At 39.5% G+C, this 27573-nt stretch overlaps 1 protein-coding gene across 3 annotated transcripts; it reads right to left on the reverse strand.

Annotated features, from left to right (window-relative positions):
- On the reverse strand, positions 1-26923 carry RHOA (ras homolog family member A). Of its 3 annotated transcripts, XM_062585839.1 has the most exons (6): positions 26763-26923; positions 26081-26222; positions 8202-8359; positions 5269-5389; positions 2266-2396; positions 1-1260 (listed from the first exon to the last, which is right to left on the reverse strand). In XM_062585839.1, exons 3-6 carry the CDS (start codon positions 8355-8357, stop codon positions 1087-1089), a joined length of 582 nt encoding a protein of 193 aa, XP_062441823.1. In that variant the 5' UTR covers positions 8358-8359; positions 26081-26222; positions 26763-26923; the 3' UTR covers positions 1-1086. The 3 variants fall into 3 exon arrangements, with proteins under 3 accessions (XP_062441823.1, XP_062441822.1, XP_062441824.1); XM_062585838.1 differs by lacking the exon at positions 26081-26222; XM_062585840.1 differs by lacking the exons at positions 26081-26222; positions 26763-26923 and adding an exon at positions 19521-19801.
- Positions 26924-27573: the final 650 nt, after the last annotated feature.

Genomic DNA, 27573 nt, shown 5'->3' on the forward strand with positions numbered 1-27573 from the left:
TACAGGGAGCTTAGAAAACTGCCTTTATTCCATTAGTTGTTGGAAAAATGAAAATACAGAAAGAGTCTAGTTGGCTGCAGAACAGCAAGAAGTTCACAGGTTAGGAGTCTGATCACTACATGGTAACCAAACTTACACAAAAAATTGCATTTTTTAGTCTTGAAATTGGGTCCAGCAATGAACTTAAGGCAACTGAACATTTCAGAAGCTTTGAGCGTGAGCAGGCTGTCTTTTCTCATCTCTAGGGCACATCATGGAAAAAAAACTCCTGGATATGCAGACCACTCAAATCACTCAAATAGGTCAGTCTTACAAATGAACAGGGGAAAAGGATCAGCTGCTTTCCATCGGACTTTATTTTCAAATACAGTTTCTTAAAAAACCCAGAACACCTTAATGCAGAGGTTACAAGTAACAGTATTAGGAAATCCAATTATACAAAAAATACTACATCTAAGCTGGGGTAAATAGATTTATTTTTGGTAACATACATTTAAACTGGCACTAATTACACAGTAACTAAAAGGTAACTAACATGAAACCACAGAACCCTCACTTTTCTTCAGCTGAATGGGACTTGGTCATTTCAGAGTGATCACATTTTCAAACTAATGTTTTACACCACAGAGCCATGGAAATCAAATCTTTCTAAATGTGATAGCACTGAAGCTACACTTGATTCCACAAACAGCTATTTAACTGTTGTACTCAATTAGAATGGGACATTAGTTATAAAGTAGTTACAGACCAATCCTCTGTGTTGCCAGCTTTTGCTCTTTCTAGAGAGGAGAAAGAAGATAGAGAATTGTCTTCAGTTAGCGCCTGGCATATCCTGTGAGTGCAGAAAAGGTTTGTTAGAGGAATGTTGAGGTTAACCTTGGGTGCACAGATGAATTTGATGCAGATTGTTATAAAAATCATGGTTGGCTTCTAAATACTGGTAGCAAGATGACTCGATTTTTAAATCTCTTAAGTAAATTATAGATAATGAAAAAGGCCAGTAATCATACACTAAGATTAATAAACAGCACTTCAAAATTACTCAAGTGCAGGGTGCTCCTTTGGCCATCTTCCCCTGGCCACGCTTTACAAGAGAAGGCACCCGGACTTTTTCTTGCCACGCCGGGCTTGCAAAGCAGCTCTAGTGGCCATTTCAAAAACCTCCCTCACACCGTCTTTGGTCTTTGCCGAACACTCCATATACCCAAATGCACCAATGCGATTTGCCATATCTCTTCCTTCTTCAGGTTTGACAGGCTCCTGTAACAACACAAAAGCAAGCCCAGATAAGAACAATCCAAAACCGCATCAAAACATGCTATTATTCTCCATCCAGCTTCTCAAAAAATGCAAACAAATTTCTAGATAAACTGAAGTAATAGATTATTAACAACAGGTCTGCTGTGATTAATCCTTTAAAATAATCAAAGGAAAATTTAAAATACAATTTGCTTATTTACTCAAGATGCTGTATGCCTTATTGCATCTCTCAGCTTGGATTACACAGACTAACATATTGTGCCAAAGCTTGAGGACATTACAGGTTTTACAATGCCTCTGAGTTTAAAAGACACAAGACCTTTTGAAAGTCAAGCAAAAGATTACTTATACTTAGCAGTAAGTACTTATGCAACTTTTTGCCATAACAGTAACACAAGCCTATGAAAAATTCTCCAAATTGTCTCATCAGTCTTCGTCTGAAAACAAACATTATGCAACGGGAACAGAAAGTCTAGGATGGAGCAGAATATTTGCAGCCTGATACCCAAGCTGAGGGTGGGAAGGGTGGTTCAGACATGATCTGAAAATGAAACTAAGCTCTATGGTCAGGAAAAAGCTACAGCATCTGTGGTTATTACTTCAAAACACCTACCAGTGAAGCTGTTTCCTTTATTTTTTTATGTTCAGGATGTATAAGAACAAAAATTCAGGTACTTGATGTGTCAGTGTCTCCAGATTACTTCATTTCTACCTCATGAGTCCAGTTCTTCAGTCTGGAGTAGCTCACTGTCAGGAACCTAGCAGTTCCTAATAAAGCCATTTTTATTGTTGGAAATGCCTTTCAAAATATACAGTATGAGAAAACATACACTCAAAGGTGATATATACTTTCTGGTTTCTGTCACAGAAACATGTCCAGTTACCATTCTGTTTTTCTGCAAGTTATAGGAAGCTGGCAGCAAGCTGCAAGTGCCCATTTAACACTCTGGTATAGCGCCCACACACTTCCTTCATTTATTGCAAGACAATCTGAAAGGAACCTGCCTGCTTCATTTTGGCCAGCTCTCGTCTTGTGTGCTCGTCATTCCTCAGGTCCTTCTTGTTTCCTACCAAGATGATAGGCACATTGGGGCAGAAATGCTTCACCTCTGGAGTCCATTTCTCTGGGATGTTTTCTGAAAAAAACAAAAAACAAGAACCACAAAAGCGTGACTCTAATGACATTCAGTACTTGAGGTAGTTTGCTTTTAAAATTTGGATCTGCTGTCTGATTGGTTTTAGCTTGCTAATCCACCCTGATCATCTTTTCCTGCTTTTCATTTGGGAAACAAATAAACCTGCTCTGGTGTTACCAAAATGACATGCTAGTCTCTGGTAATTTTAAAGCTGAAGGATACCTAAACTTTTTGTTTCCCTAAATCTCTTAAAAAGTATTTAACAATGCTTAGCATCAGGTACTTCAAAGAACAGCATGCATAACTCCAAAGTAAAGAGTTAGGTAATACTCTGCTTCAAAAGAAACATTTTTCTCCATCTCCAAAAGCTGAAAATGAGCACAACCCTGAAGCACAATTTTTTACATCTCTTCTTCCCCTTAAAAACAAAACCAAACAATTCTTCAAACTGTCTCATTAATATAGCAGAAATCTTATTCTATATGCTAGTTATGGATGCACAGAAATAAGACTTTATAAGGCAGTTGTGGATTTGCCGTTTAACTGTATCCACAGCAAATTAATTTCCACTCATATACAAGAATCTTCTGTCTCCTAACATAACTTCCCTACATGATTTTTTTTAAGTTAAAGTTGCAAATATAAGACCTGCAGTTTATGAAAGCATAGTCTTGATAAATTCTTTACAGCAGGAAGTGTTGAATAGCCTAAAACATTCAGGATTTGCTTTCAGAATTCAGACATCTAAGACTGAGCAGGGGATAGACCTGCAGGCTATATACTCATTTTTATATTCATGAATTTCCCTTCAGCTTTTGAAGAGACATTAACTATTATGATACAATTTTCTTGCTTGTAAGAGTAACTATACAGAATCATTTTGAAGCTAGTGGAAATGATGGACAGCGATCAGATGTCAAAGCTGGCACTGATTCTTCTAGGTGGACCTTGTCTCTCACACAACTGCCTGCTCCATGACTGCTACCCTTCAGAAGCAAGGCAACACACAGACTGAACAGCCATCGGGGACCATCCCAGTCAGTCCGTAATGCCGCTCTAACATCTTAGGGAATATTTTATTAGCTCATTTACTCAAACCTTCTATGAATTGTGTCAGGAACAGTATTTTTTGACCATTGTGGCAGATATATTCAAGACTAATTTTCATATGAGCTGCATTTTTGTGTTCCACACCTCCTTTTTGTCTCATTCTTGGTTTCTTCTTGAAATCTAACTCTAGGAGGCAGAACAGAGGTATGGAAATAAATCTCTTTGAGAACAGCTTGCAGTGATCATGATTCTTTGCAGTAGAAAACTCTAAAGGATTCAGTGGTTTAATATATTTGGGAGATAATTGCTATCTCCTTTATGAGCACCACTTAAATAGATTTGACACTCTTCATGTATACATAGAACAGAGGGAGCTCTCATTTTTCCTGGCAAGGAATTGCCTCTATGCACAATGTATGGATATACTTTTGAGCAGCTACAAACAAATACCAGTTAGTCATCGTATACAAGGTCTTTGTCCAAGTACAGCTGGTCTCACAAACACACATACACACACACACACACTTGCCCACAGAACCTAAGCACATAAAGATTTTTCTCATTATCTGCATTCTAATAACTATCTACAAAAATAGCAACTAGGGAACAAAACCCACTTAAGCAGCAGGTAACTAATTTTTTGCAGTAATTATTTCACTTGTTTAAGAAAGTTCTACCACAAAGCAGTTATTTAGTAGACTACACTGGAGGGGTAATCACTATTTTAATGGGAAGGAAATCAAAGTTCCAGAGATGTTTTCAGTCTTGGAAATAACAGCATCTCCATCTCCTGCTCTTTACCCTCTTCAAAAAACCTACTTTGGAGGATCAAACATGCATATCTGCATCTGATTTTTAAATCTATTACTTAAAATTTCAATCTCGGACTCCATACAGAAGAGACGCACATCCAATGCATGAGTAGGTGTTCAAAACCTGTTTTCAGAGCTCATAAATTACAAAAACAAGTCTTTTTTTTCTCTGTCTTCTCCACTGCAGTGATGCTTCAGTCACTGGAGAGCAGACTAGGATATCCTAAATCTGCAGCCTCTGCCATCATTTTTCATGAGAAAGCTAAGCCATTCTGTGTCTCTTTGCAGCGCCACAGGTTATTTGGGACCAAATAATTTAGCACGTTTCAGGCTGATCTCTCTTGAATAATAAAGTGTGTGTGTGGGGGGGGGTTGGCTATGAAAACACAAAGCTAGCATTCCCATTTATACAGAAAGGGAGTTGCTATATTGTCCTGGACATAATGTTGTCCTGAGGGTATAAGAATTCTCACTTTACAAGGAGAAATAAATAAATAAATAAAAACTATGACCCCCCCACCACCACACCAAACCTTGGCTGGGGTATGCCACCCATTGGACACCCAGATGTACAGAGTGCAGCTACAGCCTTTCTGTTTGCTTGGGGTCAAGAAAGCAGCACTTCCCAAGGGATGAGCACACTGCTAACACTTTCTCAGCTACTCAGACCCTCTGCACTGCCAGGTTTGGGTGACTGAACTGAACCAACGAGCTGCCTCTGCCGTTAAGTGTTGCTCTAATTATTCAGCAGAGCCCTGTGTAAAACCAGCATGCTACTGAGGCTTTCAAAATGCTACTTAAGACAAAAACAGACAAGAATTTGAAACTTGAAGAAAACAGATTCCTTTAAGACCATAATTTCTGAAAGCTATATACTTGAACCAATGCTAATTTTGAAGCTAAAGATGTTCAGTCATTAAAACACATGGGAATAGATTGTGCTGTGTAATCTCTTAGGGGGACAGAGAGATACAGAGAAACAATTTTGATTCAGTTATTGATATACTTACCTAAACTATCAGGACTATCAATTGAAAAACACATAAGTATAACATCAGTATCTGGATAAGAAAGCGGTCTAAGTCGATCATAGTCTTCTTGTCCTGCTGTATCCCACAAAGCCAACTCAACCTGTGGAAGAAAGATCACGGCAGTAAGCTAGATCATCAGGGAAGCTTTGATTCCAAAACCAGCAACTCAAGCAAAGTGGATAAAAAGATTTCACTCAGTACCACTTGAAAGGAGAACACAAGGCAAACCACTTTCTCAGGAGAACTATTAGAAACTTTCTGTTCTATAACTCCAAAAATCAATTTATTGCAGTTTGAGACTTTTCATTATATCCATGATCACTATCAATTCTGTGAAAGAGCCATTAAAAGCTACTAAAATAAAAGCAATACAGAAGAATCAAAGGGAATCAGCTCTGAAGGCCTGGGAATGTTTGATAAGCATTCCAGAAAAATCTGTTTTCAGTGAAAGAGAACTTTAAAAGCATATGCCTTTTAGGATTATGCACATTTTCAATTGGTTTACAGCTGGAACCTGCAGTGACTAAGAAGTGTCAAGATAGTACTTATTTGTACACAAATTGATTAAACCTCTATCACAGCAAAAATTTGAACCTGCAGTTTGCCTTGAAATAAAGCTGATTTGTGTGCAAAGCTCTTTGTTGCTAGGAACTGAACAACATAGCCCATGTTTTCAATATTTATACTTATGGTGGTGCTAAGGGAGAACAAACCAATAGGATTGTGTAAAAGTGTAGAAGCAATAGCCAATATTTAAATTAGGAAATTCAAACATTTTAATCGAACACTTCCAGACATGCTATTTTTTGGGATTCTCTGACGTGGCTATCTTTTGACCAAGTGAGCCACCTCTTTTCTCACCTCTTATGTGCAAAAATTTTGGAAAACACTCTCACAGCAGCTCAGGAAAAAATACACAAACAGATCTGAAACGCCAAAGTGAGTCTGAACATGCAGCGTAACTGTCTGGTCAAACTGTTAAGATACATAGCCTTAGTTACATGCCTATAAATAAATTTTTCTGTATTTCAGTGAGTTTCAGACTCCTCTGAGAATTCTCTCTGCATTCACAGTTGCAAATGTGAGTTTTGTAGCAAACATTCATCCTTTCCACCACAATGTCTATTGAGGGACCCCTCGGACAACACTGAAATCAGGTCCTCTGGCCTATCTAAAACGGCACATCTCATATTGTCACTGTTTCTTCTTCATAAGGCTGGAACATTTCTGGTAACGCTCTTCTAGAAGGACAGCAGGCAAGCAGCTGTCAAACAGAACAGTCTTTAGCATAGCTCTTCTACAAACTTGAGTAACTAGATGTTCAGAAGACAAAGTGCTTGCATAAGTATGTCATCCAGTTGCGTGAAAATTCAGCTGACATTTCCACAACAAATGCACTGCTCAAGCTGCTCGTGCAATTTTATCTACATACTGGCTGTGTGAGGCTGATAGGGTATGACTCCCCGTTCAACCAATTCAGAGATGCAGGGATTCAGGCAGAAGGGAATGAGACAGGCTGCATCTGACCAGGTGATAAGAAACAGAAATGGGTATCATACATATCTTAAAGTACCCAACAGCCCTCAGAGTCTAAGATAAAATGTAGTAATTGCAGAAACTAATTTGGGAGGAGAATATATTCTATTATTAGTTTAAAATAAAAAAAAATCTATGTATTCATATCATGGAAGAAAAGCTTTGTTTTTTTGTATAAAGACTGGAAAAGCATCAACTTCAGTGATTAAAACCACAAGTAATGCATGCCTGTAACACTAAGAAATCAAAGACAAAAACGCAAGCCTAGCTCAATCTTTTTTCCTTGAATCAGAAATGAAACTGAGTAGTTGTGCTGAATCTGTCACTATATGTGAACAAGAACTGACTGAAAGATGTTCTGATTGTACCTGAATCCATAGCAAAAGCACATGACACAGCAAGGTGAGAAATGGGGAAACTCAGCACCTCCATGACCATGAACTGCCACATTGTTAAATGTGGACCTCCAGCACAGTTATAGTCAATTTTGTATGCTTAAAGTAATAAAACAGAGATGTAAACCACAGCTCCCTAAAAGGTTTTGAAAACAGCTGGGCTTTCAAGGTGCAAAGTTTCTGCTTCAGGTGCTTCCAGAGCGTCCTGAAAAGTGGCAGTTCTACAGCTCCCACACTGCCTAGTGTGACATAAAAGCTATCAGACAGCAATTTTATGAAAACTGCCTCTTGGAGCAGGGGGTTTGACATGTTTGGTGGTTTGGCAAACCTAAGGACTCAGAGGTCAGAGAGACTTAAATTTAATTTTTGAAATACTTAAAACTGAAATATTTTAACAAATCATTTACAGAACAAACTAAAAATGAATCTCAGTGAGCTGCAGGTATGCTTGGCTGCCAAGAAGTACATTCTTTCAGACAGGTAAGACAGATGATGCTGAGGTACTACAACAATCAAGTCCTTTTGAAGCCTGCCAGTCATCTGTTCCAAAGATGATTGTGTGTGCCAGGAATGTGTATGAAAAAAGACCATCTCCAGGAACTACTGTCTCCATAATCACGATATATCAGGTCCCTACCAAAACAAGGACTCTGCTATGCAATTCCAAAGGCAGTGGCTTAGTGTTCTTGCATGTAGATACATCTTTGAATCATTCTATCCACCTACTGCAACATTTTACTTGGAAGTACTGTATGTTTTTAAAATCTCAACTTGTATGAGATTAGAAATATTTTGTTAAATAGACAGCATATATAAGCAGGATCTAGCAAGATCAGTATCTATTCATGGAAGCATGCTTAGTATTTAGAAATGTATTTGCAACATAACAGTAAGCACGTGTACTGAACTTTAATAAACAGATCTCCATGATTTTCAGAACAAAAGCAAGTCCATTTAACTGTTACAGAACTGTATACGTACCTGCTTTCCATCCACTTCAATATCTGCTACATAATTTTCAAACACAGTGGGAACATACACTTCAGGGAACTGGTCTTTGCTAAATACAATCAGCAGACAGGTCTTTCCACAAGCACCATCACCCACTATAACCAGTTTTTTTCGAATGGCTGCCATAGCTGAAAAACAAAATGGCAACTTATTAGTTAAAAACTGCACTAGAAGAATTAAGATGCTAAAAAACCAACAACTAGGTTTCCAATCAATAAGAACTTTTAAATTGAAGTGTATGTTACAGCAACTGTGCAAGATAGTTACCTATCTGGAATCATACAATTTCAAATTCCCATCCTTCTTAGAAAAATACCCCCCACCCCAGATATGTTAACATCTTGCTGAGAGGTACAGGTATAAAAGGAATAGAAAGTAGGGGAGACCAGTATGTTTTATCATTTCTTTACCTACTCTATAGGTTGAGATAGGAACCTACAGAGAAAGCGAGTGAACACGCAGCATTGGCCAACAGCATCTTCTGAAAAGTTTAAGTAAATGAATGAATGAGATACTTAAATTCAAAGGTAGTAACATATCCTTACCATACTGATTTGTCTTAACCACAAAGCATCAGAGACTTTGTGCAAGTTAATTGGACTGAGGAGTACTCTACTGTCACATCAGAGCACTGACAGAAGGATCTCAAGGTAATCAACATCATCTCAACTGTAACAACCTCACAGCAGACTTGAAGGCACACATCTCATTCTTCAATCTATTCTCCTGGACCTCATCCTTCGTGTTTTAATGAAGCAAATAAAACAAGTGCTGCCAGGTTGCATTAAGCAAAGGGGCAGGGGGAGGGGAAGGAGGAAGGAAGAGAAGAGGAGATTCCTAGGATTCCTAACAGCTTGAGGGATACAGATGGAGACTCTGAAGCATTGCTGTGGTGATCTCTGCTGTTCAACACATTGCCCAGCAACACAAAAGACAGTATGAACAGTTAGCTGACAAATTTTGCTAACAATACGAAGTTATTCCAGGTAGCTCACAGTAAATACTTAGAAGGTGAAACACAGACAAAAAAAAAAAAAAAAAAAAGCCTGTACTTCATCTACAAAACAAGTGGGTCTGAATTGCCCATTGCCTTTCACAAGCAAGATCTTGGGTCAAGTATCAAGCTCTCTGGAAATACCAGCTCGGTAGCAGTCAAAAGAACAAAATGAAATGGCAGAAACTGCTAGAAAAGGAAGAGAACATCAGTATGACCACCATACAAACCCGTGGCCTGCTCACACCTTAGGTGCTGGTCTCAAAAATACTACAGAAAAACTGACAATAGGAATGAGTAGGTTGGAATTGAAAAGAGATGATTTTGGTGGGTGTGGTAGAAGTCTACAAGGTCAAAGCTGGTTGAAACAGAATGGATAAGGATTGATTGTTCATCATTGCTTCCCATAACTGAATGGGAGGGAATGACATTAAAGTAGTAGAAGTGGATTCAAATCCACCAAAAGGCAATGGGCAACTGACCTGTGAAACTTGATGCTGTGGACACAAGAAAGGCTTAAAGTGAGGCCGGGCAATACGGAAAGAACTTCTCATGTGGGTTACAAAGCACACACAAACCATATCTGGCTTAGGAAATCCCCACAGCTGAAAGTAGTGCTCTGTTCTTGTTTTCCCTAGGCATTTACTTATGAGCACTGCAGAGACAAGTCAGAAATTTATTCAGGAACCTGGCTACAAGGGACTGGAATGAGGACAGAACCATAACTACTTTCTTCTCTCTAACATGAAGACACTTTAGCCACTTAGTCATCCCATGAAGCCTCCTGAAAATGGAGCAGTAACGCTACTATAATATCAGTCTCTGTATGACCAAAAACCACAGAAGGAGTACCTTATGAGTTAACTTTAGTCATGAAAACCCTGTCCAAGCTCTAAGAGGATAACTAGAGCAACTAGGGAGAGGAAAAGTGCCCAAAGAAGGAAGAGAAGAAAAAAAAACCATCAAAAATGTTTTCTTCTACCTCCCCTTTCACCTTAAAAAAGGTAATCAAGTAAATTAAATTAAGCAAGTAAAAAAGTGAAAACAGCTAAAATCCAACCTTTAGTATTACTGTGTGGTGAAGCAGCATTATATATTACAGAGATTCTGTACTGCTCCAGGAACAAACAGAGGACTAGTTCAACCAGTAAGCAGCAAAGGCTCAAGGACTTTTAGAGCACAGCCTCAACAGAAACAACTGCTTAAAATAATCCAGTGCTATCTCTAACATGGGCTTCATTCATCTTGCAAATGTATATGTATACACGTTTGAATTATCTACCTTAAGGTCTGGGGGTTATTTTTACATTTGTGGAAGGTTTTAACTGATTCACAGTTTAAAAAGGTTTTAGGTGTTTTTGAATACTTTCTAGCAATTAGTAATATTGAATTTTACAGAACTGGAAATCATCCAAACCAAATCAGGATAAACTACTTACAAGTTTTGTCTACTCAGTCAGCTTTGTCTACTTTGCTGTTCAAAAACTATAATATTGAGAGTCTCACAGAACTTCTGAAGCATGCTTCACTACATTTAATATAGGAGAGTTTCCCTTAAAGCGTATCCTTAACTGTCTCTGATGCAATATAAGCCTATTACTGTTTATCCTATTTGCCACGGGCATAGGAGAACAGATTATTCCCTTCCTCCAGTGTATTTGAGAATATATACCTTCATTTAGTGTTCTCTTCAGGCAAAACAATTCCAATTTATTCAAGCTTTGGTTGTAAATTATGTTCTGTAGTCTTTCCTGTTCTCTTCTTCTGCACCTTTACCAAAATACGGAGCCCAAAAACTAGATCCAGTACTTTGCCTGGTGCCTTACTAGCACTGAGAAGAACTGAAAGATTACTGCATTGTTTTTTCAAGATATACTATCGTTTAAACATGACATTGGAGATGTGTGTCTTTTTCTCCAAAGACAACATTATTGACATGTGTTCAGCTTGTAATTCATGGTAACTCCCAGATCTTTTTCATTAGAGCTGTTATGTAATCAGTTGCTCTCTGTTTACACAGCAGAATATTCCACTGTTAAGCATTTATTTATCCTTTTTGATTAGTGTTTTATTTTATCCCCAATTCTACTTCTGGCCTTGAGCTTAATTTTAGTTCCTCAGATGCGAGTTAATAATCCTTGTATAACTACCTAAGTCACAGACGAAACCATGCTGGAGAAAAAGTAGGTGGAAGAAGGAACAGAGTACATCATTCTTTCTTCAGCTTTCCTTTTTTCTCTTCTGTATTGACAGCTGAGGCCTTATCCCTTTATCATTTGCATTATCTGTTACAGTACCTGTGGTAGCTGACCTTTCTGGCATCATCTACAGATAGCTTTATTTCTCTGTGGAGTATCAGATTAACTTTGCATTTATCTTTCTCTAAAAAAATATGCAGTTCTAGATTTTTTGTGATGTTCCTTACTGGTTGAGCTTCATTTCATACCTTGCCTTCTGGACTATGGTTGAGGAGAAAACTTCAGTAAAAAAAAATCATCATTTGATGTAGTGCTTTCTACACATCCTTCTCTATAAAACAGCTTTAAATATTATTTTTTCTTTCAGATATATTACTTTTCCTCACAATCTTTTTTCCTCTGAAAAGCCTACCACAAAATTTTGCCTGTCTGGACCTCTCCTGAAATGTGTTGACCCAATGAAAAACACTTTCAAACATGCAAGAACCTCCCCTGTTTACAATCTTGTATGTGCAGAACTATCACCAGCACATCTCAAACCTGCTAAACTGTCCATTCAGCTGAACATCTATTCCAAAAACTGCGATAATTCAAATCCCCTTATCCTCAACCTCTAGAAAATCCTGCCAGGTACTCACAGAGACCCTCATCCATCTTCTCCTATCTTGGTGCCCATGACATGCCCCATCTTTTTTTCTTCTAGTGTTGCCTTCAGTAGAGGCCTCTACATCACGTCCTTTGAACAAATGCATTGTATAAAATTCAATTAAGGGCACAAATATCATCACTTACATTATCTTTAAAGTTTTCACCTCATTCCAAAGTCCTAGGAGTTGCTTTTGATTTGCTTAGTCTCATTCCTGGCATTATCTCAAATGTTCATAAGGAAAAGCAGTACAGGCTGTGGCTAGTTCATATATGAATCTCAACAACTTTTCAGAAAAAACACAGATGGGGACTGGTGGGTAGGTGCATATGCCCAGGATGTCAGGTCTGATCACCAGATTCAACCCTTTATCGACTGCAGCATAGAAGTCACAAAATCATAGAATCGGTAAGGTTGGAAGGGACCTCTGGAGATCATCTAGTCCAACCTCCCTGCTCAGCAGGGTCACCTACAGCATGTTAGACAGGGTTGCATCCCGATGGGCATTGGTTCTGGCAGAACTTCCTGTGGTTCAGTTTGTGCCCATTGCCTCTTGTCCTGTCACCCAGGACAACTGGAAAGAATTTAGCCCCATCCGCTTGACACCCTCCCTTCAGGTACTTGTACACATTGGTAACATCCCCCCTCAGTCTTCTCTTCCTGAGGCTGAAGAGGCCCAGCTCTCACAGCCATTCCTCATAGGGCAGATAGCCCTCTGATTGTCCTCATAGCCCTACGCTGGACTCTCTCCAGTAGCTCCATGTCCCTCTTGTACTGGGGAGCCCAGAACTGGATGCAGTACTTGAGATGAGGCCTCAGCAGGGCTGAGTAGAGGGGCAGGATCACCTCCGGTGACCGGCTGGCAACACTCTTCCTAATGCACCCCAGGATACCATTGGCCTTCCTGGCCACAAGGGCACATTGCTGGCTCATGGTCAGCTTGTTGTCCACCAGCACTCCCAGATCCTTTACAGCCTTCTACTTCCTCCTGCTTCTATTGGTTATGAATCTTGCATCTTTGTGATACCTAAAGTTTCTTCTCTGCTGGTGAAGTTGAAACCTTACTTGCTGCCAGATTGATATACTTCACTTCTATTCAAAATGTGGATGTTCAAGGATAGAACACAGTTGTTGAGCCTGTACCCAGCTTTCTTCCTTTGTAGATGCTATCTACATCTCCAAAGGTCTCCATGCATATGGAAATTTTTCAAGTGGTATAGCTTATCCAAAAAGACCCTATATTTGTTCTAAACAACTTGATGCTTGTTGGTTTCCTCAGATATTCCTTCAAATTTTACCAGATATCTAGTCACGGCAAGAGCAGCCTGGAAAACAATCCATGGAAAATTAAGATAGCTATTTCCTACTTCATTGTTTATTTGCATTAGCATATTTACAGGAATATTTCCTATTTTGGAGGATTCAGTGCAGAGATTAGCATCTTTTCACTATTTTTATTTAAAATAAATGCATTCCAGGTATTGTCAACTCTAGCAAACACTCAGAGGAACAACATCAATATAACATAATGGATACAAGAAGTTGGTTGCTTGCAACGCAGCTACTTCTTAGTAGTGCATATCACAAGGGCAATACTAACAGTGTTCACGACAGTTGGTCTTTTAGTTGCATTTTGACTTAAGAAAATCAAGTATTCTGAAACCTGGAAATGCATCAAATTTGAACGAGCAGTATGTTCTGACTAGAATAAAAAAGCACTCCGCTAGTCTAAAAAGTAAAATTAACATTTCCAGTACTTATATTTCATGCAAATCAGCATTTGCGGCAGTGCAACCTGTCACCAGTACATCTTTATACGCACAGAGGTAAAGGATAGCATCTGAAATAGTTACATTGAGTTACAGGATGCTACAAAATAAACCAAGTCCAAGCTACCAAAACCTCTTGGCAGATGAACACAAGTACCATGCAATCATCCTTTTACACAATGCATAGAGCAAGGAGAGAGCAATAAATCCAAAAAGCTGCTGCAGCAACATCACTGAAGATGTGTACAAAACATTCAGCAAAAATATTCTACTCCATTTAGTGTGACTGCATGAATGACTGCAGCAATCTCCAGTGCAATCTATACGTTCTTCTGCAGCAAGATGACAGACCCACAGCAAGATGACAGACCCACAATTTTTGCTGTTCTTAAATTAACCATTTCTCTCACCTCTGCACTTATGGGATTCTTAAAACCAGCTAGTCTGCTAGATTCAAAGTGGAAACTCTCACTACACCACTCAAATGACTCATTTGAATGGAAGAGATTCAGTTATGACATTTCCTCAACCTAGGCCAGTGCCTTTCATAGGTATTACAAGAGCTTTAGACATAGTTTACTCAATCCCACTGACATCACAGGAGGTTACAACACAAGGAGCTCCTGTTTGCTGAGAGTTGCCTCATCAGTATCCTTCTTATACCAGTCTGCTTTTTCTAAGGGCAGTGATATTCCAAGGGAATCATGCAGCATAAAGCCCTACTTGTTAATGGAATCTAATGAATACCCCATGCACACATACCAGTCTACCTGTGCTATCAGACTTTTTTTTTTCACACAACCTCTACCTCACAGAGGATGGGCTACACTCTTAAGTAGCAATAGTTATGAAGCAAAGGGAACTTTATGACCCCAATTCACATCTTACAGAAGTTGGAAACTATAGCAAACAGCTGCAGAATTGCAGTAAGAACAAGAGAAGTTTGTGATTCAAACACATCAAGGAGTTGGATTCAATCCCTACTTCTACTCTAGGATTCATAAAAGATCATGGAAGAACTATGTACACCAAAACATGTTGCAGCTGATGACTTATTTATTGTCTTTATTTCCTAAGACATCCAGAATAACTCACTCATATTACTGCACTTGAAGTAAAGCAATGCTTAGAGTAATCATATTGGGATCTACTGTACATGTGCACAGAACAAGCCAATGATGAAGAGTGCTCCAGTCAAATTCTGAGTGTATCTCTAAGGATGGTGAAAAACTTTTTCCTTATATCCAATTGAAATTTCTTGGATTCCAAATTTGGCCTCTTGTGCACTTTTGAGAACACCCTGGCTCCATCCTCTCTACATCCGCCCTTTAGGGCGGTGTATCTCCATTTCCAAGTCCAAAATTGTAGACAGTGAGGTGAAGTTTTATATCTTTGGAGGTTAATAGCTTTTTTTCTTGAACAGTCCATAAAAATTTTAAACAGGTTTTAACATGTTATTTATCAGGAATGGAAACAATATCAGCCATTAAATAATAATAAAATCTTGCTCTCTCTGAAGTAAAAACCAGAGGTCTTTGTTGTAGGTCAAAACTTAATCTAAAATAGCACACAGTGATGTTTTAAGGCTTGGATCAGTGATGGGCAGTGCTATTTGTATCTTTTACAATAGTGATACACTTGAAATCAAATATTACTGGGATTAAATTATAAGCCATTGGTATACAATCAGTACAAATGTGAATGTGGTTGCTGCTATAAAGATGATAGTCAATACAGCTTATTTCAAGAATTTTAATTTGCTTAATTCAGTGCCAATTTTGCTTGTGGACACTTGCATTCATAAATTGATATACTCCACTTTATCTAATGTGTTCATTACATGGTCTCTGGAAAACAACCGTATTTATATTCTTCACAGCATCAAGCACATAAAAGCAGCTTGTTTGACAGTACTGCAGAACAGAATTATTTCTAACTACTTTGCTACATGAGAACAGTTGGGAAGAAAAAGGTTGGGTTTTTTGAGGGTTACACTTGAATTTTAACGCTTGAAGAAAAGAATTTTGAAGCTGGTGAAGCACAGGGCAGGCTGTTAAAGGTTATATATTAAATGAAAACCACAGTGAAATAGAAATTTTCTGTAGTAATACTTAAGTAGAACTGAAAAAAGTGACACAGACTGGAAGGTGTAGTATCCAATGGGACTAACATACCAGACCAGTCCTTCACAAAGGTCCTTGGACAGGTCAAGTAGGACATTCAACTTTCTGCTAGCAGTTTATTCAGACTGGGTATCAACCATACTCAAGTTTGGCAAGTTCTACTGGTTTGGAAAAAGTGCTTTGCAAACATAGCTGCACCATTTCCAAGGCCAGCTTGAAAGTGGGAGCTCTATAGCTGTGTTATAACCCCAGCTAATATACCTCACTGGCTCTCAGCTGACTCTGTAAATTGTCAGCTCAAGTCTTTTTGTACCATATCACCAAAATTGGGACCACCTTCAGCTAGCTCCACTAGGTCTTAATAATATTGATTCAGTGCCAGCTCTGGTGAATCTTAATGATTAATGAATTATAGTCAGTGTGAGTTACCCAAAAGTACAAATTTGGTATGTATCAGGGGATGGGCATATAATGCATTGCTGCTAAACACACAGTATGTTGTTTGTGCTGCCGTACAATGGCTGCTGTAAGACAGGAAATAGCTCATCCAGCATAAAGCCTGCCAGCATACAGTTTTTTCAGACTTACCATATAAATGTTGTATATAATATGGACATAGTACTTCTGATCTGAAAGATCAGGAGAAGTTCCAAAGCTGGATTCACTACACCAAATTACAGTCTTTGCCCTTATTTTTCTCTTCAGGGTAAAACCCCTATAATATCCTGCAATTCTTCTGGTTCCTAGAGAAGAGAGTTGCTTTTGATTCTGATAAACTTTCTTGATTTCTAATCATTGCAGGAAAGATGACGACAGTTTTTCTTGCTCTTTTTCACTGAACAGTCCACCAGTTGGTGCTTTACAGGAAATGTGCCTTAGCACAATCAACTACTCTAAGAAATACAGAACTTTTCGTTAAAATGTCCAATCCATGAGCCGTGCAACTCTCTACACTGCAGCACAATATCCTACAAGCAGCTGCAGCATTGACACTTATCAGAGGACTGACTTGTCCCTACAGTTAAACTTATGTTTTCCACATCTGTAAGCTCACAGATTTTCCTTTGCTGTACGACTTCACATACGAGAAAACGGGTATGTTAGTGTGAGCCTGAGGTCTGTCTAAATCAGTACCCTGTGTTTTATAATAGCTTAGAGGTGAATGTCTATGGAAAAACAGAAGAGGGAAAAGGCATGTGAAACTTCCCCTGTGTGCTCTCCAGCCCCTAATCGTTTTCAGCCCAGGAACTTCTTGGGTCAGATGTGGTTTCCATGAATTTGGTAACCTCAAACAGATTTCTCTTCCATGAGCATGTCCAAACTCCCTTTGAACCCATGTAAACTTTCAGCATTCACAACATCCTGTTGAAGGGAGTTCCCACAGCTTAATTACACATTGTGTGAAAAGCCACTTCCTTCAAATTCAAAATTGTCCCTATTAGTTTCTTTAGCTGTCGCCTAATTGGAAAGAGAATGAGCACTACATCCCACTCACCCTCTTTCCTGCCACTCATGTTACAAGCCTTCTACACTGTAGCATCATAGCTTAGCAATCATTTATACCTTTACATCTTTGATAGTTGAGTGCAAAACAAGATGATCTATCGATCAGTTGCTCCTAACATAAGGAGTCACAAAGCAGTAGAGGTGTCAAAGTGGAGTGTTTCAGCCAGGATGGTTCTTGGAAGACCAACAGCATAGCACTGTGCACCTCCCTATGCCACAGCACCCACCACGGCCCCAAACATACCAGCACTGCTGCAACACAGACATCAGAAGTTGAAATCAAGAGATTCCCGTTTTGACGAAGGTGCACTGCTACAGCCACTTGCACTGAATCGGAGAACCACACCCGAGCTGCATTTCAAGTAGAAACAAGCTGCAGCTTGGTCATCCCCCCTGTTACAAGTTTCACTCCTTGAATTAACTACCTGAGAAACAATATTCAATTTTGATTTTAAAATAGGCCATAGTGGAGAATCCACCAACTGACTTCTTGCTCCTGTGGTTAATTAGATTTTCTGCATTAGTAATAAGGTTTTATTTGTCACTTCCTTATTTTTCATCCTCTAAATATCTTCATATTGGTATTAGTGTTTTTTCCAGGTCATCAGGAAAAAAATACAACCCAAAAGCTAACTTCTTCATGATCTCACCAGGCACAGATTCACTAGTCTCCGATTGCATTTTGAAGTTCATCAGCTGTCTTTTCTCTAATAAATTTAATATGAACCATATTGATTTTATACTAGCTTAGTTTCTTACTGAAAATAATATACAATTACTATCAAGTGCTAACCAAAGGCTAAGATGAACATCTGTACTTAAGAACCAAACTGAAACAATTACCACTAATTGTTTTTATGTCCCCCAGTCCAGGCTGACTGACAATAACTTTAATTCTTTCCCAAATGCTTTTCTAGTTATTTCATTATTATACCTGGGATTGATGTCTTAGTCTGATGGGGTTATAATTGTTAAGGTTGTCCTATTTCTCCTTATTATTACTGCGTATTAGCATTCGTTCAAGCTCCTTAAACTGTTGCAGTATTTAAAGAGCTTTCTAGAAAAAAAAAAAAATCTATATAACAACTCCCCTCCCCCATTAACAGGCTAGAGAACTTCATTATTGATATATAGCAAAACATAGGTGTAAATTATCCAGTCTGGTTAGGTTAAGTGTGTAATGTTACTCAAGCTTATATTTTTTTATATGTTACATATTTATATATATAAAAAGAGATTATTAAGATATCTATTGCAGAGAAGTTGCCTGTCTATGAATAAATAACTGGGAAAAATATAAGAAACAAGAGAAAAAAAACACTCAGCTCTCACAGTAACAGAACACCATCAGTGGTCGTCTGTTCGAGCCTGTACAGCTCAACATTCCTAAATGACCTGAAAAAGGGAGTAAAAATAGCAAGACAACAACATTTACTGATGCCAAGATGTTCAGGTAATAAGGGCAAGAGCTAACTGTGACAAATTGCAGAAGGACCTTAAAAGACTCAGTGACTGAGTAATAAAATGCCAGATGAAATTTGAAGTAGATAGATAAATGCAAAGCGATAAACAGAGTAAAAACCGTTGCAACTTCCTATACGAAATGACAGATTCTGAACTGACCAATGCTGTTCACAAGCAATATCCTGTGGTTATATGGTTAGGTTCTTTAAAATATCAGCTCAACAGTTCAAATAACTCCCCCCCAAAAAAACCCAAAACCAAACACCACCCACGCTCAACAATATAAATTCAAAATTAAAAACTAGGAAGGAACGAACAAAACAGAATCATTAGGCTAACACATAAATCCACAAATATGTGTGTAGTTCTGATCCTCGCCAGGTCAAAAAGGTACAAAAGAACTGGAAAACATTCAGAGAAAGGCAATGTGGATCATTCAAGTATAGAGCAGCTTTCATATGAGGAACAACTAATACAGGACTGGAAAAGGGACAATCTGGAAAAGACACGGAACTAAGGAAGAGAATGACAGACATTTCTCTTTAAGATCATAAGCAGTGGTGAGAGAAGCCAGGCTTTGAACACTCACCGTCTTGTAAATCAAGGACAAGGGCATGTCAGATGAGACAGGCTCAAAGGAAGTCAGTCCTTCTACCAATGGCATACAGCAAGGCTTTACTGTTTCTAACTCACTTAAAAACTTTTTATATCCATAATTTCTTATTTATGGGCTTCTTCTGTGCTCTCTTTTCCCCAGGCCCATATTTTTCATGCTTTTCACCTTGTTTTATATTTTCTGCTTTCAGTTTCTGATTTTTTCTATTTGATCTGTACAGCTTTCTTGCATTTTTTTTAATGCAAACAAAACAGATGCTTTCATTTCCTTTCCAAGCTAGGTTATTTAATTCTTCTTCAACATTTGCTAGGGGAAGAAAAAAAAATCACAAAAGTGAAGTGTCTTTTTTTTTTTTTTTTTTTTTTTTAATCCTGTTAAAGCCAAACCTACTGTTAAAAACTAAAATTGCAATACGGGCAAGCAGACCTTTCTGTCTTAACTCTGTCACTGTGCATCCTGTTTTGCAAACACAAAATTTAGTCAGGTGTTTCTGGACTACTTCAAGATTTTTTTTTGTTGTTGTTGTTCTTTACTATCTGCAAAGTTAACCACCGTGCTGCTCACCTTCCTGTTTCTATACAATTAATAAATTAACATCATTTCAGAACACAGGGAAGAGTACTAATTCCAGCATTTCTCCCCTATCTTCCTCTCACACAATTGGTTCACGAAGACACACTCTCCCTTCCCTTTCCCATGCTGAAGGTAAAGCTTGAGCTACCAGGGCAGAATTTCCCCCCCCCCCCCCCCCCGCTCCCCCATGTCTATTGCTGCCATTGCTGTTCTTCTCTACCCGGTTTAACTTTGTTGTTATGTTGTCCCAACTTGATAGTTCTTTTTTTTTTTTTTTTTTTTTTTATCTGTAGGTAGGGTGATTTATGACAGCATTTCTCTTACGCAGTAACAAGTCCCAGGATTACTATAAGCAAAATAAGATTAGGACTTAATATTGAGGTAATTATGATAGATCTGTGGATCTTCAATAACCTTTGTGATTTGCAAAGTTCTTTGCACTTTGTGGTAGTTCCTTTTTCTTCTTTTTTCCCCTTAGGTATTTGCTCTCTCCAGACACCTCGTGTATGTAAAACACGGAGTGCCTACAAGCTAAATAAAGCAGGTCCTGCTGGGGTGAGATCCGTTTCTTTAGGCACCCCCCCACACTGCCCTGTAGCTGGCAGCAGAGAGATACAAACAGACAAAAGAAACTATTAACAGCAACTCTTAACTCTTTGAGCCATCATCTTTTTTGCATCCCTAACCTAAGGGTGACACTCTCACACATCTTCCACCTCTTCTCCCAACATGACAGAAGTGGTAAGATTGTACTGGTTCAGATCAAAGGCCAATCTAGCCCAGTACTAGCAGAGGACTAGGAAAGAGTAAAAAAGCAGGTGAATACAGCATTATTTCTGAAAGGGTATTTTTCCAGTGTCCAGCAACCTGTAGCATGGGTATTCTTATTTTTTTTCCTGTTTTGTTTTTTAATCTTTGTGCTCAAAAACACATTTGACAGAATTTTCTTCTGCATTTTTTTCTGCTTCATTTTGAACCCATGTAAGTTGCATTTTGTGGCAGTAAATTCTGTGGTTTCGGTAAAGTCTGCGGGAGAGGCACTATCAATTTTGAACTAGAAGAGACTGACCAACTGTTCTGAATTGTTTTTCTAGGTAACTAATTATCTTACAGCTATCTCTTCGCTCTGTTCTCAGTCATGTCGTTCCCAAGATGAACAAGTCTTTTTAAGCATTCCTTGTATGGAATCAATTCCTCATCCTTGATCATCCTTGTCATCCTTTTCTTTGTTATTCCAGTTGTACTATATCCTATGGTCCATTTTCTTTCAGCTCAGGAACAGTGCTCAGGACATCACCGTGGCATGGACATACTGACATCCTCTGTTCTCTTTAATCCTTCCCCCCAAATTCCTAGCTTATTTGATCACTGCTGAGCATTAAACTTATATTTTTCACAGAATTAGCAGAAGAACTTCCTTCTAAATGGCAACAGTTAAGTTTCATTCCATTAATGTATATGCAAACTAAGAAAATTTTGCACACTTTGGATTTGTCTAGAATAAATTTAATTTGATATTCTACTGCCTTTTAACTCTGTATCACAGCATCTACCTGCAATTCTTTCTAGTCAGCTTTAGTGTTTTCTTCTTTCACTACTCAAAACCTTTCTAACCTTCCTATCTCATCAGATCATTTATGAGCAGGTTGAATAGTACAGACACAACACAGATGCCTTTTCTTCTCCCTTATCAAACTTCCCCTGTCCATGCTTCCACAGTCATTCAAGAATTCCCATTGATTTAAGTGGCACTATTTTCAAAAATCACATTTACTCTCCCACTGTAAGTTATTAGTCCATCAATTTACTGATTTTTTAAACAGACATTGAAGTCTGTCATATCCTACTAAACCATTTCTTCAGAATTGCTACCATGTAAGGCATCTCTCTCTGGTTTCAAGGTATTAAGTGAGAAGTTACATAGTATAATTAATAATTCAGTCATTTCATCCTGGAGTTCTGGAGTTCCTTTGGAACCCTTGGGTGAGTACCATCAGGTCTTGGCATTTTGTAACTATTTATCATTTTGCTCTGAAATGCTCTTTGCTGACACTTCAAGTAGAGACACATCTCCCAATGAGCCCTGCTCCCCATTAAAAAAAAAAAAAAAAAAAAAAAAAAAAAAAAGTGGCATAAGAACCTCAATGAACTCCATTACAGTAAATAGGAATGCAAATAAGTCATTTAACTTTCTTCTGATGGTTTCATCATCACAAATTTCTTTCACATCTTTACAATCTATTGGCCCTCTAGACTCTTAACAACTTTTTTTGCTTCTGATGTGCTTATAAAAGAATTTATCATTTATTTTTATGCCATTAGCTTGATGTTGCTCAAGTCTTTTTGGCAGGTCCTCATATTTTTCATTTGATTTGCCAGAGTTCACATTCTTATTTATTTTCCTGGTCAACTTCATGACTTAGACTATTACAAATAAGAATACAGCCTTGAGAAAGTTTTTCTCCCAAACTGAATTCTCATTCTCACCTGTCAACAGTCCACATTATAATTTGAAATCTCCCCCAAAACATTTTCAATTTCAAGTGCAGAAGCTTAATTCTGCTGTGGTTTACATGGAACTCAGCCTTTCCAAACAGCTTTTGCACTGAGGTTCAAAATGAGCAATTCACTTCGTCAGCACCAAGCTGAGATCCTACTCCAAGACAGCTTTCTCTGTACTTTGGCATTCTCACTTACTACAATTTCAAAACAGCAGGTAGATGGTGAAGAACAAGAATCTTCAGGTGTAAAATACAAGAAAAATGAAAATCACAGAGTGCTTGGGAGATCTGTACATTCCCTCAAACCACTAACACATGCAAAGATAGCCTTCCTTAAAATCATTAAGAATTATTTTGTTTGTAAACATACAGATCTAGAGCAGATCTCTAGCATGTGACCGTTCAGTCAAGCAAAAGAACTATTTATTATTGCAAGGCACTGTTAATTTATTGAGCAAGAAGACTGAATGCATCTAATTTAGTCCCATCAGTTTCTGATTAAAGAAAAAAAAAGTAGAAAAATAAAAAGCCCTACATGCCACCTTTGTCAGAGCTTGGAGAAAGACCAACCTCATATCTGTTGTGGGTACTGAGGTTTATTTACAGATGCCAGGTATAGTAGGGATGCTCTGTGTGCCCCTTCTAATAGGAATCCTTCCCTTAATGCTGGTCAGAGAAAGACAGTGAACCTTGTTCTGATCAGTATAATTAGCTGATTCACTTTGAAAGGATGGGCTCTAAGTTGTGTGTATGTAACAGTGGATGGCAAAATCGTTAATGAAAATTCACTCTACGGATGTCTTAGTTACTTCATTGTCTCAAATCTCCTTTTCAAGTAAAAGCAAAGACAGAAAAAGGAAAGAAGAGAGGATTAACAGATCAAAGCTACTCTAGCAATTCCAATTATGCTTTTGGTTTCTTATATTCACAGTTCAGAATGAGGTGAGAACAGAGATTATGCCAAAGTCAGAAGGTATCCAGACATCTAGCAATGGTGCAAAATGGCTTACATAGTTATGCTGTAACTTTGCCAGTATACTGGAAACTGCCTCTTGGGATATTCATGCTTATTTTTGATATGATCTGAAAGGCAATGATTCTTATTCCTGTTTGATGACCTACTTATTTATACAGTGCTCAGTGATACAGAAGACAAAACACACCAATATGCAAGGACCAGAGGATTTTCGTCCCACATTAAGGTGTGTATATTTGCATATCTATATCTCTAGGAATTAATTTGTCTATTAGATGCATTTACTTTGCACAGCACTGTTCCACATTATGGGGTTTTACCAATATTACCTGTTTACTACGACAAGCTCATCATAAATCACTAAGATTTAAAGGGCAAGTCAAATCACCTTTACTTCCTCAAGCCAATTGATTTAATTAATATGGACAAAGAGTTTAATGGTAATTCAAGCCAAGTCTTAAGAGAACACAGAGAATATCACAATTGAAATAGATGTGAAATAACACTAGATAGGTTAGAGTTTAATATAAATGTAAAAGATAGTGTTTGAGTGGAGACTTGCAAAAGATCTTAATGAGATCAAAGCAGTAGGGAGCAAGCCTCTGCAGAGAGACTGAAAAGAACAGGAAGATACAACTGGCCAGCGAGGAAAATACTGCTAATATTCAAGGTAAGAAATTTTTAGAGCCTGAGCAGACCACAGAAAAAGCATATAGAAGAACCAGGAGGGCATGGGACAATGTAATATGTTGAGGAAAAGAAAAGAGAAAGTTTAAAAAGATGAAATGCTAGAAGAAGGGAAAGCAAGAGTTATCAACAAAAATGAAAAGAGAAGATGTGCTCCAAACCCCTTCCAAAATGTCAGATTGTTTCTATTTGGAATTCACTTATCTGAAGAACCATCTCTAGCCTTACATCCTAGTGGCAGTTAAGATCATTTAGGATGTTTTTACTGTCAATTCCTGGCTTGGAGAACTCCCCGCCTCTGGCGCTCAATTGCTATGGCAGTCAGCCAGAGCTTGAGTTTGGTGAACTCAAATGAGGGATAACACAAGAGTTGTTTAGCTTATTTTTTTGACTTGATTTTTCTTGCCCATTGTGTGAAGATGCATCTATGCCTTGAGAAATTACTAGAAGAAAAAAGGTGTTCTACTGTTAAATCATGTAATTAAAGAATTAATCAATGTCAAGTATTTCTACTGAACACATCTTTAAGCATTCCAGTGAACTAATTAAAATGAAATAAGGCTAATGGCAAACTTTCTTTTTTTAAACACACACCCTTGTCCAAATCAGGACAAAAATTGGTCTGCTTATTTGAAACAGAAATACTAGAGCTGGGTGGCTGAGACTAGGTTAAGGCCAGAAAAGGGCAGTAGGAGGGCACAAAGATGTGTCAGAAGAGCTCTCAACAGAAGGTAAATATTTTGTGAATAATCTTTTCAGGAAGGGATGGACTTTGTATTTCTCTACTGAATAAGATGAAAAAAATTTCCCCAAATAGAGCCTTTGATACTGCAGCATGTAATACTTTGAGTCACAAATAACACTTAGAATAAGTAAAAGTACTTTTTGGAGATTTCTGAGATTTAAAAAAAAGTTTATATATATAAATATTTTTAAGTCCACTTAAAAATAATATGGATGACATAATTGTTACCTACTGTAAGCTCTGGAAGAAAAAAGAAAAAAAAAAGGCTAACATTACCCACACAGGTTTTAGGATTTGATCCTGCCCAAGTCTGACATCATTTATGGGAAGAGTAGGTGGGAATTACTGCATATGAAGAATTCCCCACAACAAACAGGTGAACTGTACCAGGAGAAAAACAAAAGCTGGATATGAGGCAGCAACTAAAAACAAACAAAACCCTATTCCAGACACCTCACAGAAATAGATTTAAAGAAATATCAAAGCTCTAAAGGAAGAGTTTGATTTAGAACAATACTTTTAAGAAACCTTTGCAATAACAATCTTTTTTAAAACCTAAACTCAGCTAAAATAGTCTCTAGCTTCCTCTTACCCCTGAAGAAATGGGCTTCCTGACAAAGAACATTTAGGAAGCATATAATTTTAAGCTGTATAATTTTAAATCTAAAGGTAAGGCTGTTATACCACATGAAGCTGATAGAACTTTGAGGAATGCTAATAGTTCATTTTTCAATAAAACTGAATTCTTTGCTACAGACTCATTCACAGGCCTTCACAGTCATCTCCAACTAAATCAGAATCTGCTGCAAAAACAAAGTACTTTTCATATACTTTAAAGTTATAGCCACATTATGAAATACAAATTTTCTGTAGGTGCAAGTGTAAACAGCATAAATAGAAATTAGAAGGCCCCTAAACTAATGAAAATGGTCAAAACATCTCATTGCAGCAAGTGTGCCATGTCTGTCCAAAGGATGAGCAGGGAATGCTTTAATAAGTCCATGGATGCACACTCAGTCCAGTTTAAGGTGTGGTTTTAAAACCAACTTACCCAAGACGCCCAACTTTCTGCTCTCGCGCTACAAGACTTGAACACGACCAAATTACGTCACCACAACAAGCCGACAGTCAGTCGGGTCACCCCCGCTCTTCCAGGGCCCACTCGTGTCACGTCCAAGGGGGAAACGCCGCAGCTGAAATGCGTGCGAGCAAGCGGATAGAACCGGGTCTTCCCTGCCAAATCAGTGAGGCCCAGAGCATCCAGGCAGAGAAGCAGAGCTCACCATCGACCCGATCCGACGGCTCGGGGAGGTTTCAACCTAAGAAGCCCTCCCAAGGGGCCCCGCTCTGCCGGAATGGTCCCCCAATAGCTACCAAGTGGCAGCTTCCCCCTCCACACACACCTCCCGAGCAGGGCCGGGGCAGCAGCACGGGCCGCTCTCTCCCTCCTGCCCAGATAAGGCCCCGTTACCGACGCCGGAAACTTTGGGCACTCCTGAGGAGGGGCCTGTCCGCGGCCCAGGTCCCGGCCCACGCCCTCCCCTTTTGTGTGGGGACGCTGCCCGGGCCCGGCGGCGGGAAGCTCAGCTCGGAGAGCGGGGGCGCCCGGAAGCGGCGGCGCGGGCCGCGGGCGGGCGGGCCCCACCCGCGAACTGCGGCCCTGCGCCGCGCCGGGAAGGGGGAAAAAGCGGTGAGCCGCGCCGCAGAGCGGCCCAGAACCCCATCCTCGGTACCTGCGGCCTCCACTGGATCTCTCTCCCGCCGCTTCCTGCTCCACAGGCCCGAGCTCGAGCAGCGGCGAACGGAAACGGGCGGGGCGGGGGCGTGCGCGCTCACCAGGCCCGGCGCAACGCGGCGCTTCGCTGAGCGACGCTTCCTGATGCCGGCCCAGCCCGCGCGCGCGCGCGCCCACATGCGCGTGCGCGCGCGCGCCCTCGCTGCCGCGCCCCAGCCAATCGCCGCGCCCCAGCGCGGGGGCTGCCGGGAAGGGGAGCTATAAAAGCCCGGGTGCTATTTACGCCGTGCGGGTTGGGTTTTGCGCGCGTGCGTGGTGGGTCGCACGTCCCGGCGGCCGCTGGGTTCGCGGCTTCGGCCTGGTTCTTCAGCGAGCCTCCTTCAGGCGCCCTGCGGTGGCAGAGCTTCCCCTGCTTCACCCGCCTGTTGCTTCAGCTCGCTCCTGGCAGTTTGTCTTCCTCTTTTTTTCTTTTCCTGCTGTGGTGTGGATGAGCTTGGTGGCAGCAAGGCCTGATGGAGTAGTGACTGTCCTGGGGCTTCTGGGATGTATTTCTGCCTGGGAAATCAGAGCTCAGTGTCCTCAGGCTTCTCTTGCCTGGAGGCTGGAGACCTCCCTTCCACCTGCTCCCCAGCTGAGGGGTGGATGTGGGTTGTCTCAGCACCTTCCCCCTGCCACAGCCTTCTTCAGGGGAACAGAATAGGACTTCAGAGGCTCTGGAGGTCCCTCTGCCTTCAGTCTGGGGAAGATACAGGCCTGTTTCCTTATCTTCATCTGCCAGTGGTTTGTCTTATGAGCTGTCCCCCACTGAG

The sequence above is a fragment of the Rhea pennata genome, chromosome 12 (assembly GCF_028389875.1).
Source record: "Rhea pennata isolate bPtePen1 chromosome 12, bPtePen1.pri, whole genome shotgun sequence".
Lineage (NCBI taxonomy): Eukaryota > Metazoa > Chordata > Aves > Rheiformes > Rheidae > Rhea > Rhea pennata.